The sequence below is a fragment of the Meleagris gallopavo genome, chromosome 3 (genome assembly GCF_905368555.1).
Source record: "Meleagris gallopavo chromosome 3, MGAL_WU_HG_1.1, whole genome shotgun sequence".
In the NCBI taxonomy this organism is placed as follows: Eukaryota; Metazoa; Chordata; class Aves; order Galliformes; family Phasianidae; genus Meleagris; species Meleagris gallopavo.
In genome coordinates, this window is record NC_139406.1 from 25451662 (window position 1) to 25472093 (window position 20432).

At 38.2% G+C, this 20432-nt stretch overlaps 1 protein-coding gene across 3 annotated transcripts in view; it reads right to left on the reverse strand.

The window, feature by feature from the left end:
- The window catches only part of ADCY2 (adenylate cyclase 2), a 203550-nt gene that overhangs the window by 26513 nt on the left and 156605 nt on the right, over nt 1-20432 (reverse strand). For all 3 annotated transcript variants that reach the window (XR_014882352.1, XM_085220468.1, XM_085220469.1), the window contains 2 exons: nt 11172-11309; nt 3000-3119 (listed from right to left, as the gene is read on the reverse strand). Coding sequence is in view for 2 of the 3 variants with exons in the window: in XM_085220468.1 (XP_085076594.1) it covers nt 3000-3119; nt 11172-11309 (258 nt within the window). In the remaining variant the exon portion in view is untranslated. The remainder of the gene's footprint in view (nt 1-2999; nt 3120-11171; nt 11310-20432) is intronic.

The window sequence follows — 20432 nt, forward strand, 5'->3', positions numbered from 1 at the left end:
GTCATATCAACTGAATTTTCTCCTTTTTAATAAAAATAAACTTGGAAATTTTAGTAGGTATTTAAAGTTGTGTAGCTTGAATCCTTCTCTGTTAAAGAGAAGTTTGAAAACAGTACAAGTTCAGTGAAGAAACAGTCAAATGAACCATTCAGAAAAGCAGGACTAGTGAAATTGCTGTGGTATGTGTAGCATGAAAGCACTGATCTTTGTCACAGCACATAAATTGGAAGGCAACTGACAAATGGCAGCCTGTCTTGGCTGTCGTGGCTGGCCAAGGGTCTTCTCTCAGCTGATGAAATGAACCTGGAGAGGAATTAGTTCACAACTGGGAAAAATTAATAATTTTAGTGTACTGGTGTACAGCACTCATTTCTTAACAAACATGCCAACTTTAGGTACGCTCATCCTGCACCTCTGTATGACTGACCTACTGAACAAGGACGCTATAGAGATACTAATGCTCTTATAGCAACAGAGTTGCTACGATATCAAACCTGTGTAATGAGCTTTTGCAGACAGTGATGGTAGACTGAGGAATTAGCAGCTCAGGTAACAGCCCACCCAATCAAGGCAGGTGTGTGCCATGCTCTGCGTGTCCCCTGGCCATATGGAAGCCTCAGCTACTGATGATGCCACTTGCCCATCCTCTCTTTTATCTAACTGAGCAGCATCAAGTGCTTGTGTGAACATAAGTTTTGTCTGACAGCAGAAATGGTGAATAGAAAGATTTAAGAAAATCCTGTAAGAGCTCAAAAGAAGATGCAGGATAACTTCTCCGCGGATGGGATCTGCACCACACACCATTCCTGACTGGGTATCTGCCTGATGCTTCTATTATATAGGAACTAATGAAGCGCCACAGCAAAACTAAATAAAACCATGAGCAAAGTTCCTGTAACTTACTGTGTAATCTTTGGTAAGTCTTCAAAAAAGAGCACAAAAGCAAAGAATACAAATCAGAAAAGTTATTTTATGGTGTGGAGCAGGGAGAAAATCAATCAATATGCTTCCAGATGAACTAAATGCTAGTGGGGCTAAAATAATTTAAAGATCTCTTATTCATTCATTTTAGATTATGTCATCAATAAATCTGTCAGCTCCACTGCTATAAATCACACGAAGAAGTGCTTAAAGGTAAAACAGATAAAAAAGGATTGATATGCAATTTAAGAAAGCAAGCATTTATCAGCGGTTCAATATCTCATTCAAGAAAAAGAGAATTTTATTTTGAGTTTTTTAGAAAACTTTATAAGGATAACAAATAGTAACCCAAAAGGAATTTTCAGCTTTTTGAAGCTAGAAAGTAGGAAATATGTCTTAAGATGAAAATAATGCACATTTCAGAACTGCTTAATAAAGAAAACGAGGGAAAAAGTATTTAAATACTTCAGTCAATCTAAACTTTTTGTGATTTTTACCAGAATTAACATTTTAACATAATTGTTGTGTTTGTTTATCAGAGTTTCTCTGATGAAAGTATGCATTTTCCTATTTTCAAACTTATAAACCATAAGTTGTTCTGAATGTGTCGGTCACAGGAAGAGCTGACAGTTATATAAGGTAAAACGCAGGAAAAAGACTTTTTTTTTTTTAAGAAAAAGAATTTGAATTCAATAATAAGTATAATTCATAAAAAATGTACCATTCACATGCTTGGAGAGCTTCATTGCAAAAAATGTTTTTCAAGAACTTTAAAACAGTAATAAGTAAAAAAAAAAAAAGGGAACTACAAAATTCACTGTTATTTAAAAAAAAATCAACATAAATATGAATATGCTTGGAAACAATTTCTATGTGCTTGAGAGCAAGTACTGTGTGGATGCTGGAAGAAGGACTGCTTCATTTCTATGACTACAAGGATAACTTCACACTGGGGCCAAAAGAGAACATAGGCACCTGTCAGTACCAAATTTAGTTAAGTAAACTTGAAAATGGGAAAAAGAAAATAAACAGCTCTACAGTTGCTTTGTCAAGGAGATGCTGAAAGTTTCCAAGTGCTACAGTCAACGTAATTATTTTTTACAGAAGAGTTCTATACAAAATTAACATCCTGCTTTTGGGTGTGCATGGGACTGTTTAGCTTGATAGGATCATTTATGTAACCATGTCTCGGTGTCCTTGCCCACAGCAGGACATTGGAATTAGATGTTTTTTTAAGGCTCCTTCCAACCCAAGCCATTCCATGCTTCTAGGGTTCCATAATTATGTGGAAATCAGCACATATCATTCTGTTACTGGTGTCATCAATTCTGCATAGTGATAAAATATTCTCCCTTCTCTTGCTGCTTCCTGCTTTTAAATTCAAGCACTGCTGATCTACTTTGGCACAAAATGCAGCTTGTTATGTTCAGATGCAGATCTTTCCTAAGCTCTCTAAAAATCATTCCCCGTGGGATACAGATCCCATTTTTGTAGGAATGTTCTTCTCCCTTTCCGTGTGCGAGTGTGCTTTTGTTCACACTAAGACATTTTATTCAAACCAGCTCAGATCTTTTTTACACAGTTTATGTGGTGGTATATGAGAGCTGTATTTCCCCCTTCTATGATGCAATGATGATACAAGTCTAGAACCACAGATTTCAATTTTACTGCCAGGTGAAAAAAAGAAAATGGTGAGTATGTTTAAGCTTAGCGCTGGTCTTTGCGAAACCAACCTTGCTCCCTCACTGACAGCCACTTATACCGCGCTCACCACAGCTTCCATGGTGACTGTCTTCTCTTGACACCTCATAATGCCTACTTGTTAGGATGGGTGATCTATGGCTCTTATCAGGCTATTACCAGATTTTTCATCTGACATCCGCTATAACCTCACTATTTAGAACTACTAAACTCCTCTACTGATCTACTTCCTTCAGAGGCAGTTGCAGGTGACTGAAAATAAAGAAGCTTCCAAAGCAGTGTTAAAAACCTAGTTGGTCTTTAACTTCCAATAGATCCATAGAAATTCTACTTAGAGAAATGGTTCTAAACAAACAAATAAATGTAAATCAACTTACCGGTAGGAAAAAACAGTTGTTTTGTATACACCATCGTGTCTGATTACTCAAATTAGGAAAACTTGCATTTGACGAATTAAGAACTGGGGGAAAAGCTGTCACAGCATTATCCGGGAAAAACTAGAGAAAAACAACATGTAATCCATTAGCTTGTCAGCTGTATACGGTCAAAATAAAAAAGGGAAGCGAAGAAGTGGAGAAATCCTGGCCAATAATCATTTAACATTGGTATTTCACTGCAAACTGAAATAGCAAAGGCAAAATGACATCACTTTGATTACTTGGATCCTGCACGCTTCAGACAACGAATTTGCTAATCTCCATAAGGCACGTGTGAATGAAAAAACAAAAGGTTCTTTGTTGTGCTACCTTCAGGAATCAGAAGCTCATACATAAGAGAGACAATGATAATATAAATTCAAAATGAATAGTTCTCAGTTTTACCTCAACTGAATCTCCTGTTTAAATATAGGAAGAGTTAAAAAAAGAAGTCTTTACTAAAGTTGACTTACTGAGGTGTAATCTTTTTCATAGTAATCATGAATGGGATAATATTATTAGTAATAGCAATAATATTTTATATTATATAATATATAATAATAATAGTAATAATATTATTGCAAGAGAAGGGCTGAATCTGTATCTCCTAGAGTACCAGGTTCAGCCTACTGAATTACCATCAGACAGTAATGTTTGATGTATTCTTAAAGTGTGTTCTCACTTAGATTTCTCTGACAACATTTATTCCAGTGCTTCTAAGTTTATCAGCTTCTGTTCATTCAAAGCCAATTCCCACTTTTTTGTTCTGGTACTAATCTTCAGCTTCCAGATAGCTCTCTTATCTCAGCCTTCACGATGCTCAAAAATCTATGCTTTTTCTAGTTTCTTCTGAGAAAATGTGTTCTTAATTCCCCTGACCCTTCTAGCAGTTTCTCTCTGTACATACCTCTTTTAGTTCAACCTTCAAGAGGACCAAAATTGAAATCACTCTTCCAGATTTTGACTGAGTACTGCACCATTAATACTAATTCTGCAGAATTATGTTTTTGTACATCACAGCAACAACTTTCTTGCTTACAGCTACATTGATGTAATAACAGCCACTATTATTATGGTCAGCAAGAGGTAATATTCCTCTACTGGGACACATTTGGGTAAATTTAATTTGTACTTGCCCTGAGACAAGAGCAGTCGCATGGATGCTTACTGAGATTCAGTTGAGTTCTCATTAAACTCAGGCAACTAACCAAAATCCTGAACTCAATTCATCCCCATTTGATGAGCTCCCAGCTTATCAGACCTTCTTGATATGAGTCTGTTGGACCAAATATAATCTTGCACTATGTAGTAATAAATCCCATCCTAGTTCCTTTTTTCTCAAATCTGCATCTGATTTCTTCCTTTCTAAAATCTCTGACCTTCCTGCACAGACCTTGCCTGCCACTTTAATTCTATCAACAAATTTCACACTCTCATACACTGTATATAAAAATCCACACCAGACAGAGAAAAGTTGCTCAGTTTACTCAGATTAATCCATTTTCGATCTAAGTGGTCTACTGATTTACTAACACCAGATCTGATCAGTTACTGCTCTATATAGCCAAGTCTTGACAGATTCCAAGCTGACTCCACAGTCGCCCTTGGCAAGATATGCCAGCTCTGTACTACATGCATAGTGACTTTTTCTTTTTTAAAGACTATCCAGCCTTGCAAGGCAGCACCTACGGTCAGCACTCCTTGATTTGTTTTGTGGTGCTGCTGAGAAGAGCTTGAAACCATTACGTCTGAAACTGCCCTTCCACAGATGCAGGATTGACTGCAACGAAGGCGACTGCTGTACCATCTGCTACGAAGACTGCTTTACAAGACAGTGTCACACCCTCCAGAGTTACACACAGAATGGGCTCACCTTCCTTTGTACACGTGCACTTTCAGGTTGTCTTCCTTCACTAGCATGCTTCTCTGTTTACACGTAGCTAATTAGCCAGCATTCCTTCAGGTGCAATATTAGTAGTACAACAAATAAAGCACAATGAAAGTCCCTACAAAATGCTAATAAACACCTATAAATTTTGAATTGGCCTTCTATAACTCATCCCAAAGAGCTCTAAGTTATACATACATCCACCCCTATTAACGGAATGACTAGGTTAAATGCACACATATTCTTCTGGGAGAAGGGGAACCCAACCTCCACACCTCTCCTGCAAGGAGATGTAGGTGCAACAGCTCAATGTGAAGGTGCTCTGCACAATCTTTTGATGCTGATGCTGGTGAGAAAGTACCCCACGAGTTCATGTGTGCAGATAAACCTGAGGTGTGGGTTAGAGGTGTGACTAATGGCAATATCAAACTAGATTTTGACTGTTGCTGTTTCCACAACAAGTTCTTCCTGTTACAAATACTCATACTTCTCATAAACTTCTTCCTAATTCCTTTGGTTTAAAATTCTTTCTAAAGCCCTGTGGTTACTATTTTACTCAGCCGATGCTTATATTTCTCTTTAACACCAACAGTTTGAGGCAAAGGTCCTCCAAAACACTTTAAAAATTTAATCCCCCTACCTGCCTCCAACTATTTGCATTAACATCCTCATCTTCATAGGTGTTGTCACTCAGGTCATTTGCCAAGGGTGGACAATGAATCCTACTCAAGTGCATTAGTGCATTGACTTTTCTTACAAACATGAAATAATTACATTTAATTTCAGAATCTTATCCCGAGCATGCCCAGAGACTAAAAGATTATGTATCATGAAGATCTGCAGCACAATCCTATACATAAATGTGTGTAAGTTTACGTACAGACATATATATGCATATAATCATTTCTGTTAAGGCATTTTCATTTTGTTTTTGAACTTTGTATGGGGTACTTCAGACATGTAAATGTATATACAGAAAGCTATATGAAATGTGGTGTATCTATGAATGCATAAATAAGCATAGAAAGGAATAAAAAGGATATGGAAATGTTGCCATCTCCCATGAGCCAAACAACACTTATTTCTGAATGATGTGTTTGTACTTGTCTTTCTTGTCTCTCATCAGTTATCTACATCTGCTATCACGCTTTGGAGATGTATATTGTTCTTCAACATAGTATTTTAAGAGACAGCTCAGTCCTACTAAGCAGTCACACCTACTCAAATGACTCAAATGGAAGCAATATTTTTTATGAATACCAATGCCAGGGAACATCTGAGCACACTACCATTAAAATCTCATTTTATCTTCATATATTCTAGCAGCTTTTTCTTCTTTTGTGTTTGTATAATCTGCAATCTTCCACCATGAATTTTTTATCTCACGTGATGAAAATATCTGCTGTGGTGCTATGTCTTTCAGTAGGAACCAAATGGTGAAAGATCCTCCCTTGACAACATGGGATAAGCACATTAGTGCATCTCTCTTATTACCGACCAGGAATCTGCACAAGACCGTAATACATTTGTTTGGATCTTACTAATAACAAAGTCAACTTTCTCACCAAGGTACTTTAAACACTTCTGCACAATTCATCAGAAGCAAGGCTTCCTGTCTTGCTGTTCTGATGGACAGTAAACACAACCAAGATGAATGGGTATACCTCACTTTACTAAGCAAGTGTGTTTACTGATTTTCATATTAATGTAAATAAAATAGCATCCTACTAAGAAGAAAGAAAGATGGCAGTATTTAATATTAAAATGCACTTATCAAATTGCACACTGAATTACAGAATAAGAAAAAAGATGTGTAAAATTTTTATTAGGTAGTATGTGAACAGCTTGGCTCTATGACAGGTGGGAAGGAGGAACAGAGCTAGGAAGTATTCTTCCACTGACCCACTGAATCACAGGTGAAAAAGGCGCAAAATTAATTGATCTGACTATCTGCCAGGAATAGCTCAACTGTGGTCACTGACCTGGGGAAGCATGATGTCTTACAGCATCCACCTGTAAGGGCAATACTATGATCATTTTTTGTGCAAATCGGAAACTTAGGAAGTATGCTTTCATGCATCAGCAAGAAACCTCATACCACAGAGGTGAGCTCCATATGAAGTAGCTGCTCCAAGGCAGAAATGTGCTTAATGAATTGAAATACATATGCAGTGAAAAGAAAGGTCTGGCAGCACATCCAAATTTACAGCTGAAGTTTAATTTGATCCCATCACTGTCTTCTCTTCCTTAAATAAAATTACCCTGGAGATGGACTTGTGAAGACTACAAAGAAAAATCCAATTTTTGTCACTTTCTCTCTCTCTCTCCATAATCCTTGCTTCATACAAACATGCAGCTCCACTTTAAATTAGTTTTCATAAGAACCATACCGCTTCTTTGAGACACAGTGGTCTACAGCTTTTTTTTTAGACTGTTGTAAATGAAGTACACTTTATGCCCTACAAAAGAAGAGTATACTTTTAAAGTATGCTGGAAGCATGCAAGTTTGGTATTACCAATGGAACTAGAGGATTTGCTTTTTTCTTAAAGTATGAATGAAGCAACGACGCTTTCGTCCAGCACTGCTCTTTTGCATAAAGCTCTAAGGCAAAACTACAGGACTTCTCTTGTTCATTCCTTTTATTTCTATCAGCTTTCCAAATACCCATGTGGATCAAGAGAACTTTCCTCTCAAAATCTATCACATTTGAAGAATACCAGTTAGTCTGATATGGTGCAAATGGCACAAGAACAATAGAAAAAATCCCAAATCCTGGTAGCATTCCTCATCTTCACAAACTTTTAGAAGTGTCTATGTAGGCTAAGTACTTAATCAAGTTGTTCAATAATTCCATTTCATTTGTTATAGAAGCTGATTAGCCAGGTAAAAATGCATACTTACATATGCATTTCTGTGTTCAAGGCCCAGCCATCCTACAGAGATACTGGGAAGCAACTGCCTTCTTCAAAGGATCTATGAGCATCCTACAGAGAGACAAGGAACCTGCTGGGCCTTTACACTCATATACCATCATGGGCTTTGACAGGTGTGGAGTGATGTTCACTTCTATTAGTTCTGTGCTGGACTGTGAGCAAAATTTATGACAGCATGGCTTAGTTTCTTAAATTCTGTCTGTAGAATGTATTTGTGATGGTGCCCTGCATGTAAAGCTTCGATGAGATGACTCTAGCTGGGCATTACCTTTTCTCCTCCCAGCTCCAAGGCTAGGTTGAGCTCCAGGCATGTCTGTTCTTCTTTAGATAAATACATTAGGGACCTTCCAAAATAAAGCATTTAATGTGCTAGGCGCACTATAGGGACATATAATTAGAATGCGTCTTTCAGAAGAGCTTGCTTGTTTAAAATAAAGCACTGAGCAAGGTCAGCAACTATATCAACAGAGTTAGCTACTCTAAAAGGAAAGTATACTCAAGACAGAAAAGCAAGTAACATCCTAAATTTTAAGCTGCTAGTTAGGGCACCTTCCTGGGACAACACAGCTCTGTGATCCTGTTACTCTGCCAAGAATTATTCATACATTCAATGCAAAGTCACTGAAACAAAATGCTCTTACGTGGCTCTTTCAGCAATCCATGTTTCCCCAGATCACATGAATGCAAGAGGGTGATGAGGCACAGCCATTTGATATACTGCAGACAACCACACATGCAGCTTCCACAAATTGACTCATTGCAGCCAAACAGTCCTACTGTTGCTAAGATGTCTGGACTGTTCCCTGTAATACATTTTCTCATATTTCTGAAATGCAGATCAACACTGCAAAAAAAGTCGTCTTCAGCCACTACTCTCTTCATGGCCTCAAATTTAACACTCAGTAGAAGCAGCATTAGTCACATTCTCCTTCAACTAAGAGGTACTTGATACTTCATGTCACATTAGCTGTTTTTTAACTTCACTAATCATGACTATATACCTCTCAAACATTAAGACTAGATTCAAATGTCTTCTGAAACTGCTCATTTAAAATAAAACTGCACCCTCACTCCATTCTAATGCCCCTTGACCATAAAGACTGAGCTTTATTTGACATTTTGGTCTTAATCATGATTTATTAGGTGTGGGATGGTTAGACACTTTTTATGTCCATTAAGTCTTAATGGCTACATTTTGCCTTTTTCTACTGAAAGAGTTCATGGAAATAAATGCAGCTAATCGACTCTACTATTAAGTACATGTTGCTTGGAGATATAATAATGATACTTCAGAGTCTCTCCCACAATTTGCTATTAATATTGAGGAAATGCAAATTTCACAATCACATTTAAAATCATTTTTCAATAGTCAAACTATTAAGGTTTAGTTTCAAGATGGGAACTGTACTTAAAATTATCATCTCATGAATACCATAGGACATGATTATTTGTAATAGTGCAGTCATTACTGATAAGGCAAAGACTTCAAAATGCAGCATACTATGCTTTACAATAACATTCAGTCCACATAAAAATGGACCTGAACCAATTATATTAAAAGCTTTTCTTTTATCTAAAAATGATGCAGTGAACAACTGTTTTTTTTTGCTACAAATGTCTTCTACTAGTTGAATGCCAAATTTTATGCAGACTACTCACAGTAGTAGAACTTTAGCCTAAAGAAATGACAGTTGCTGACTGTATCTTCTTTTACACTAACTGAAAAAAAAACATATGTTGCATGACTTCTAACACAAACTATACTCTGCTCTCAAGTGGGTTATCTAATTTCTTTCCACTCATTTATCTCATTTAGTTCAAAACAGGAGAAACAATCTAACACGACTTCCATACTACAAGCCACACTGTGTTATGCCCAGTAGCATTTGCTTGGATAAATTTTGTCGTCAATAAAGATATATAGTCCTGAGCTGAGGACAAGAAGTGATAGCAAATCTATCAAATCTTTCAGAACTATTTTTCCCATTGCTAACTGCCTTCATCGCTAAAAAGTGCTTCAGTCACCCCTTCTTTCTGTATTTCTCTACAAACAATAAATATGAAATTAAATTAACTGCATTTTAAATTCCTAAGCATGGAATTGTTTTTGAATCTGTCTCCTCTCTAAGAAAGGAAAGTACCTACTGAAAACCAATAAAAAGAAGAACATAGAAAAAACCGAGATAAGAATTTAACAGAAATGTCAAACGTTCACACTTAAAAGACCACATTACATCATTACTTCACTCTGATGGGTTTAGTTCATACTTAGTGCCCCCTGCAATGTTATGAGAAAAATACATAAAGAGTAGGTGTTATCAATCTCTAAGTTCCTTATGAGCCTCGAGTACATCAGCAACTCAACAAAATGCTGGAGTTGTAATTTCAAAAGCACTGAAGTGCAAATCTCATTGATCTGAAATGCGAGTAATACCTATGCAGTGATGTTTGTAAGCAACACCTAAATAAATATTGCAGTTCCCATTTTTCAAATGCAAAACTGATCTGGATTAAATTCCTGATTTTGTACGAATGGTAGAGCCCATGGAGCAAAACAAGTAACGCTTTTTGACCCCAAATACTGTTCATGCCATTTCACAACACACACTTCATTATACATGAGGTTATTAAGATTCCAGCTTTATGCAGAGTAATGGCAGATTTACTTCTTATTTGCCACAGTTATGAAATAATAGTAGAATTACTTGGATGTTCTCTATTATGAGAAACACACAAGTTGAAAAGCCTAAATTACAGGTAAGTTCTTAAGTCCTAGCAAAATTCTAGATCAGTACTTTTGAAGTTATTGATGTAACTTTCATCTTTGTCCTTTTTCAAATTAAAAAAAAAAAAAAAGCCAAGCACATGAAAATCAATAATGTATAAATTATGACAATTTAATGATCATAAGAGGAGCATCACAAGCCAGAACAAAACTTAGCTGCCTTTGCACAAAGTCTTTCACACATCCTGTGAGAAGATACTGCACTCTTTGAGCGCTACTCTCCTTTTCAAATCAATGCAGAAATGAGTAGGAGATGAACAATACAAACTATCTTCTATTCCCTATAAATTACATTTTTTTTCTTTAATAAGCTCTAAACTATCTGAACTCTTCCTGAGCACCTTATGCACTGAAAGAAGCTCTTGTCATACAGCATATTTTCTGTTGCTCTGCTTTACATTTCTGTCTGGCAATCATTTTCATCCAGGATAGCCATGAGAGATAAATTTGAAATATTATCTAAACAAATTCTAAGCAAGCAAAAAGATCTTAAACAAAAAACAAAAATCGCTCTTTTTTCACTTACCATGTTGAACACAGCCATAGTTAATATTATAGCAGTGGTTGTCAATGTGAGAGTGATCCGTGGCCAAGGACGGTTTGCAATTATTCCAGATGATTTCAGGATCCACAACAGTGAAGCTGATGCTTTCTTGCTACATTGCTAAGTGCAATAAGTTGAAAAAAATAAAACAAATACAGCTTTAGTATATTTAATTATTATAAATGGGTAGAATTACAAAGGCTTAAGATTATGGGTAGCATTCACCTTGATACACTGTACAGAAGTGTTCAACAGTTATATTCTCATAACATTTACAGATCAAGATTATACATGACAATAAACACAAATTTACTTGAAGTAACTGCCCTAACATCAATTCTGTTGACAGTGTCATCATCGGCTCTGTTATCAATAAAACCAAGCAAATGAACTGAACTTCCCAGCTGAAACTTCAAAATGTCAATAGTGATTCTTGTAAAGCCTTTGATGCAGAGACAGAAGGCTCCGCTGGTAGGATTAAAGCCTTAGATATATCCTCGACAGTCTACTGAAAAGAAAGGTTTCTGGTTCTTTTGTTCGTTTTGAGAATTGTTTGATAATTCATTTAAAGTCAAAGGTAGCTCAGCAAAAATAAAAAATAAAAACAATAAAAATATCAGGAAAACAACTATTTAATACAAAATTGAATTTATGATTTGACAGAAAATGTATTTATTGAGCAGAAAATATTTCTCATTTAATGGCAAAAAGAAACAGCCAAAACTTCAGGCTTATTTAACCTGCTTCTAAGAATACCAATTTCCATTTGTATACCCATAGTGCTTAGAGGCAAAAAATGCTCACACAAAATAACAGTTTGTTGCACATCCAACTATTAATTTCCTATAAACTTTAGCACTGAGGAGATTAGGTTGCCTAGAAATATTTTGTGCTCTTTCCAAATGTCAAGCTCAGCTATACTAATACTTCTGTAAAAACACTAGTGAAAAACAAAGGAACAGGACAGCCCCAAAAAAGTATTCACTTTTTATCAACTAATTTTCCCCCTTATTTAACGCTATCAAGGATCACTTTACATATTTTTTTTCATCCCAAACTTTCACAAAAGGGGCCACAGCAAGTGACGAGGATACAGGCACAGAACATCTCTGAGTCAAGAACTCAGGCAATAAAAACAACCAAAGACAGGACTTCAATGTACAGCATTTATCGGTTAGCCCAGGTTCAATAGGTATGGACTTCACTTTAGATTACACTATTACTCAACACGTATAATATAGTTTACATTAACGCCTTTGCCTTACAGCACATATTTCCTTCTTGATTACACACTACTTTGCAAAGCCCACCGTGTATCTAGCAATCCTTTAAATATTATTTCCTATTATGGTAGGGAGCTTTCTGCACCAGATAAAACAGATTTGGAGTGAATTAGGTCAATTTGAGGAAGGTCAAAGCAGTAATCTGAATCTCAAGAATGGATGGAAAGAAGTGAGAAAAATGTGTCTGTATACTAGCAATCTTCAAGCTGCACTGGCCGGTGAGTAGATCTCCATCTGGACAGACCAAGGTTTGAGCCAGTGACTATATAACAGGGACAGAATTTGGGCAAGGGTATTGCATTGACTTAAAAGTCCATCCGAAGTGACCTATTACCACTAGCGTGCTTGTGAATGCTAATAGAGTGCGCACAACTGCCACGAGCAAACCTCAGTTTTGATCAGAAAGGAAGAACTAGACCTGTTCATATGTTGTTCTTATGTGAGAGCAACATGATTTTATGTGGGTGCTGCTGAAAGAACTGATCTATCTGTGGATCTCTGCAGCCTGCTGTAGGGAATCTGCACTCAATGATCTCTAGAGGTCTCTTCCAGCCCCTACAATTTTGTGATTCTGTGATCTCTGGTTGGTTCTATCTATACCATATATGCCAGTATGACCAATATCACTACTGGCTGGACCTGCAGCACGGTACTGACAAGCTCCCATCTGTGGAAGCAGGACAGAAGAAACCCCTAGGACTTTAATTCCATAACACTGGGATCCAGAGCAGGAGGTAGAACACTCTGGCTCCCAGAGTTCTGTATTTTCAGTATGCTCCAGCAGCTATTATTTTCTGCTTCAGTACTTTAAAAAATGTCTCACTATCAGATGCAAAAAATGCCACAGAAAGATGTCTTCACAGTTTTCTAGGGCTAAGCAAAATAAATTACTATGTTCCTTTGCACAGCTGAACAACTTGTGTTATGTTAATTCCAAAGATAAAATTCAGCTTAGCACAGGAATATCAACATCTAAATGCATGAACCTTGAGCTGCAATAATCTAGTCCAACACCCTGAATGCTGCAAATAACAGAACTTCACCTAGTCACTGTTACACTGAATGCAAAAGTTTCCGCTGTGAACAGAAACTACTCTCAAAATAACTCTTCTGGTTTGTCGACTTTTTTCCCCCTAGACAGATGTCAAACAATGGACACTTCTCTGACTTTCCTCCTTTAATATCAATCTTTACAATTGCTACATTTGAACTTTTTTTCATTTTTAAAATGAAATCATTGAAAAAAGTATAGAATTGCTGAGATTATTTAGCTATGCTGAGAATTGTATTTACTCATGACGATTGTTTAATTGCTCACTATGTATTTGTACACTCTTGAACAGACTTCTGTAGCAAAATTTCAAGCAGTAATTTGGAATTTCCTTGGTTTACAAGATTTCTGATCAAAATTGCTCAACTTGCCAATGTATTTTAGAAAGTAGGAATAAAAAAAGAGGAAGTTTTCACATTCACTGAGCAAATTTATCACTTAGAGAAGTATAGGGGAAAAAAAAGTTTCAGGTAAGAATTTATATTCAGTCAGTATGATGATTATCAATCAGGAGATTCCATTGTTCTAACTGTTATTGCTAAAATTACAGATATTCCTGGGTCCGACCTGAAGAAAAATGTGAGTGCTGTTACACTGCAAATTAAAAATGAAGATTGTAGATAGTTTTTTCCACCTGTAAATAAGATGTGCACCAGAAGAACTCGGCGAAACATTTCCTAGCAGGCTAACACACAGCTCTTGAGTTCTGGAGAAGGACCACTCTTTGATAAATCTGTCATGCCCACCTGGTCTGTTAAGTAGATGGCAGGTCTCTGGAATAGCAGAGAGAGCAGCCTACAGAGGTGAAACCAGTGAGACTAGCAGAAGGAAAATCTGTGACAAACCATTCAAACAATTTCCTTGGAAAATAAGTAAGAAAAGATTGTTGATCAGTAATTCTGTATATGAGTTTGCAAGCATACTGAACTTCACTTCTGCTGTAATGTGAGCAATTTAAATCCAAGCCCATGTCTGGTACAACTCTGGTAGTTTGGCCCTGCAGAAAGTTCAGGGAACTGCTGGCAGCAGAACTGCAGTTGGGGGGTGTGATCATTAAATTCAGATCCGTAACAGTACTGGTAGAACTATGCCAATTTATCTTACTGATTACTGATTATCTTACACCCAACACTTTTTTGGTAAATCTTATGCTTCATTTGCATATTTCCTGTGAAAATGGAGAATATGATGATAGAAAGTAATGATTTCTAGAAAGCAGGCAAGAAGAGCAAAACACATCTCAGTAGCATTAGCTACTGTTTTCATTCTAAGTGGAGCTGGCAGAACATGGTTCAGCGTTTACACTTTCCCAAGTAGAAATAATAGGCATTTGTAGTCTAAAAGGTGACTAACAAATTACCTTTTCATCTGTATGTGTTAAATCTGATATGATATCAGATATCTGTTGGATAACAGGGGAGGTCCCTGAAGACTGGAGGATAGCCAATGTCACTCCGGTCTTCAAAAAGGGCAAGAAGGAAGATTCGGGTAATTATAGGCCTGTCAGCCTCACCTCCGTCCCTGGGAAGGTGATGGAACAGCTTGTGCTGGATACCATCTCCAGACAACTGGGAGAAAAGGAGGTTATCAGGAGTAGTCAGCATGGGATACTGTCTCCCACGACATCCTTATAACAAAGCTGAGGAAGTGTGGGATAGATGAGTGGACAGTGAGGTGGGTTGAGAACTGGCTGACTGGCAGAGCGCAGAGGGTCGTCGTTGGTGGTGCAGAGTCTGGCTGGAGACCTGTGACCAGTGGTGTCCCCCAGGGGTCTGTGCTGGGTCCGGTCTTGTTCAACATCTTCATCAGTGACCTCGATGAGGGGATAGTGGCCACCCTCAGCAAGTTTGCTGATGATACGAAGTTGGGAGGATTGGCTGACACGCCTGAAGGCTGTGCTGCCATTCAGCGAGACCTGGACAGGCTGGAGAGCTGGGCAGTAAGAAACCGGACGAGGTTCAACAAAAGCAAGTGTAGGGTCTTACACCTAGGGAGGAATAATTGCATGCACCAATACAGGCTGGGGGATGAGCTGCTGGAGAGGAGCTCTGCAGAGAGGGACCTGGGTGTCCTGGTGGACGACAGCTTGGCCATGAGCCAGCAGTGTGCCCTCGTGGCCAAAAAGGCCAATGGCATTCTGGGGTGCATTAAGAAGAGCGTGTCCAGCAGGTCGAGGGAGGTGATCCTCCCCCTCTACTCTGCCCTGGTAAGGCCTCATCTGGAGTACTGTGTCCAGTTCTGGGCTCCCCAGTACAAAAAAAGACAGGGATCTCTTGGAAAGAGTCCAGCGGAGGGCCACAAAGATGGTGAAGGGCCTGGAGCATCTCCCCTATGAAGAAAGGCTAAGTAACTGGGTCTGTTTAGCCTTGAGAAAAGAAGACTGAGAGGGGACCTGATCCAGGTTTATAAATATCTGAGGTGTGGCAGCCAAGTGGTGAGGCCAGCCTCTTTTCAGTGGTACATGGAGACAGGACGAGGGGAAACGGACATAAGCTGCAGCATAGGAAGTTTTGCACGAATGTGCGTAAGAACTTCTTCACGGTGAGGGTGACGGAGCACTGGAACAGGCTGCCCAGGGGGGTTGCGGAGTCTCCTTCTCTGGAGATATTCAAGTCTCACCTGGACGCCTACCTGTGCACCTGGTGTAGGGAACCTGCTTTGGCAGGGGGGTTGGTCTCGACAATCTCTAGAGGTCCCTTCCAATCCCTACAATTCTGTGATTCTGTAATTCTGTGATATCAGATCTGCCCAGCATGATTGTGACTAATAACTTGTTTTGAATATTCAACTTATTACAGTGTATCCTGTGCTGTATTTTCACACACAAAAACCTGCTTCAGAGTTTAATAAATTGAACGCTGTCTCTCTGAGCGATAGCAAAGAATTGGTGTGAGAATTAATTGTGACAGCTGCGTTGCAGATGAAAGACAGTGTCACAAGAGCTGTCACACTTCCCTCTCACACGCTAGCAGAAGTTGGAACGTTTGACTGCAGACCTCTTGTTTACACAAAGCCAATGAATCATATCCTCTATAGTTCTGTCATTGTTCTTTTCATTCTGCATTCAAACACAACATTTTATTAACACTGATATTACAAAAAAATGAAATCATGAGAAACAAAAAGCCCTCAGATTTGGAGGTTTTTTTTCCACAGACTTTTTTTACTCAGACTTGAAGAGCCATAAGTTCAATTCTAAGGAACAGGCTGAGTGGCTGACAGGGAACACGCTAACTTAAGATTAGGGAGGGCTGATTTTTGACAGAGACCCAAGCTTATGCTTTAAGTACTTTCTAATAGGTCCTACTGTTGATGAAAGGGGCTATAATACTTCTAAAATGACTACTGTAACACCAAACTTTTGAATTCTGTGGTACAATTTGTAAGCATAAACCAGGAGTTTAAACTTCTACAAAACACATGCAAGCAAAGAGTCAATTCAACTTATATTGTACATGACTGTTTTTACTAAAGCTAGAATAACAAACAAAGAATCAACAGGAAAAACTCAAGTCAGTATTGCATTTTTAATTTTACCATTCTTTGCAGTGCTCATTATCCTTCTCAAAGGATCACAATAAAATGTCTTCAATTCAGTTATCATGTTCAAAGGAAAGAACACTGCACTGAGCCATATAAATATGCCTTTAGGCTCTCGGAGTTCAGTGCTGGTCTCTCCTGTGGTACTTTCCTCATTCAAGAAAATGTACAATGATCATACTATATGCTATTTTAAGGTAAGACATTTTTAATCTTTCTTGTCAAAGCTTTTCTGCTACACATGAAATATTTAAAGAGCTTTGAGAAAGAGCAAATCTGAATGACTTTTTAAATGTAGTGCCTAAGGCACTGAGCTAAAGGAAGGAGTTCTGAATGCCACATTCTATTTTCTGCACTATTTGCTTATTAACCTGTCCCTGCACAGTTTAAAAGTAGAAATATTATTTAGAGACTGACTGGAAAGCCTTAAGTATTTTTATGATGAGGCTCAGAAATGCTCTCCTTGGCTTCACAGCACTTGCACATTCCTGGACACAGAGTACCCTCTTTTCTGAAGAAAAGGAGGGGCAGGAGAGCTGATTGCTCTTTACAACTCCCTGAAAGGAGGCTGTGGTGAAGTGGGGGTTGGCCTACTCTCACGGATAACTAGTGAGAGGAAAAGAGAGAACAGCCTCAAGTTGTGCCTCGGGAAGTTCAGGCTGGAAATGGGGAATAACTCTTTTTAGAGAGTGGTGAGGTACTAGAACAGGTTGCCCATGAAGGTGGTGGAGTCATTGTCCCTGGAGGTGTTCAAGAAACCTGTAGATGTAGCATTGAGGGATGTGGCTTAGTGGGCATGGTGGTGATGGGTTGTCAGGTGGACTAGATGATCTCAGAGGTCTTTTACAACCTTAATGATTCTATAATTGTAAATAACTCTACTCCTTTAGTGTGCATAATTGGCTCTTCTTTGGTGTGGTGCCTTGCATCCACTCTTGGGAGCCTTCTGGTAAGCACTGATGGACACTGTACGTGTGCTTAAAGCAAGTTTGTTTGGAGTGTTGGGGCCATGGAACACTGGGGTCATTGACTAGGCTTTCAATGACAGCATACCACAATCACTGTGGAACTAGGTGCTCCAGCACTTAGTTTTCTACACTCTGAACTGCTCACACTAAGCACAGGTAACTGGTCCAAAATTCCTTGCTAGTGAAGATGCATTGGGAATGTATAGCCTTGGAATCATAAAATTCTGGAACATAAAGCACTGCAGCACATCAAGTCCTGTCCTTCCCTCCTAGCATCACATGATGGCTCATCTATCATCACAAGGATAGAATGCAGCTCTGTTCAATTTCCCTGGTTTTAGTGGGTAGGATATTTCCCTGAGAAATATGAACATAGCACCTTACCTAATGATGATAAACTTGCCACTGCAGAACTTCTGCTGGATCTTGCTGTAGCTGCCAAAGTGCCTCTCTGAGTTCTCCCTGTCTTCCCTTACACTTTCTTTAACCTTAATTTACAAGCAGACTACTATTGAACAGTGAAACTGAAAGGCCTTGATCTTTTCATTTCTACTTGCATAAGAGAAACACTCACTTCAGAGTTAAGATTCCAGGTTGAGAAAATAATTTCCAAGAGTGCTCATACTGATAATCCTGTCCTTGCTGTCAGGAACAAAAAAATCTTGTAAATATCTTGAGCACACATGGTCTTTCTGACTATTAAGTACCAATGTCAATTGCCTTGAAGTAAAATACAAATCCATGCACACAAAGATAAAGATTGTGTCTCACTCTTTATATGGTGGTATGGTAATGCAGCTAACAAGAAGTTCTCCTTTTGGAGGGACAGAGCTGCTCACATATTGGCTGCACTTTTTAAAATGCTCCCATGAACTCAAATCAGATCCTTTTTCTTAACTGTGGAGCCAATTATTTTCTGATATTTGTTTGTTGGCGTTGTATTATGCTAATCCTATGGTTCAACTGCATAAACATACAAAACTAATACAAAAGCACATTCCACATCTCAACTATGAAAATATATACCAAAATAGACCTTTAAGACAAAAATTGTTCATAACCTTAAAATTCAACTCTCTCTAATGTGGTAATTATCAGAAATAAAAGTAAAGAAAAAAAAGAAACAAAAAAGAGAAGGAGGAGAAAAAAAAGAGAAGGAGGAGAAAAAAAAAGAGAAGGAGGAGAAAAAAAAGGAGGAGAAAAAAAAGAAGGAGGAGAAAGGAAAAGAAGGAGGAGAAAGGAAAAGAAGGAGGAGAAAGGAAAAGAAATAGGAAGAGCAAGAGGGGAAGACTGAAAAGAAAAAGGAGGAGAAGAGGAAAAGGAAAAGCAAAATGAAAAAGAAATATGCATTGGGACAAATAAGTAATTAGTGTGTAAAAGACATATTTCAGGATATATGACGATTTTAGAATTTATGAAGATCTAATGTCCATGGATGAGTGTTTCTATGAGAATTCTCAGACGTTCCTGCACTCAGTCTGTTTGCCTGAGACTGATACTGGCTTATATGCATAAAAGATATGATCTGCAAGTCTGTAACCTTATTATTTCTACTACCACTGTATCACATTGTTTGACGGAAACATTTCTATTCTTATTTAATCACCACTATTATCACTGTAACAGATTGAGCTGGATTGTGCTGCAGTGCAGCTGAACAGTAAAATCAACTAATAATAAACGCAAAGTGAAAGATTGAGCACAAATATCTTCTTACAGTATTGTAATTAAATTCTGGAAGAGCTAGTAATTTTAACAGTACAGCCTGCATTTTTTTCATTTACCTAGGAAATTAAAATCAAACAGACAAGCCTATTCAAGGTTGATTTTTGCCTGCCTTACTCTGCAGTTATGACAGCCATTTATAATCCGTAGAGACTGAGAAGGTGAAGTGTCAAATATTGAGACAAGATTAGAATGTAGTAAAAGCCACATGTCCTAGTTTGAACTTAGATTTTGCTGATTTTGCCAGCACTACAGAATCTTGTAACAGCCTTGTAAATACTTAGACTACTGCTCTAAGTTCCTGGATCAGGTGCAGCTATCAAGATGGTAGTAGGTGGGTTCATGTGAGGGCACCTCTGGGAAAAGGTATGTAAGAAAGGGTAAGAAAGGATAAGAAACAGAGAGAGGAGGGTGGAAGAAATTAAGGGAAAAAACAGCAAAGTGACTACCAAGGTTAGAGGAGGAGGAGGTGCTTCATGGTGGAGCAGATACCCACACTGCAATGCTTGGAGAACCCATGTCAAAACAGGTAAATATTTCCTAAGGTAATGGTGGTCCATGAAGAGTCTACTTCAGGGCAGTGGAAAAGCGTGAAGGGAAGGAGAAGCAGAGAGAAAACACTGTTTACTGGCCATAAGACCCTCTTATGTCGTTTGTGCTGTTTGGGGGAAGGAAG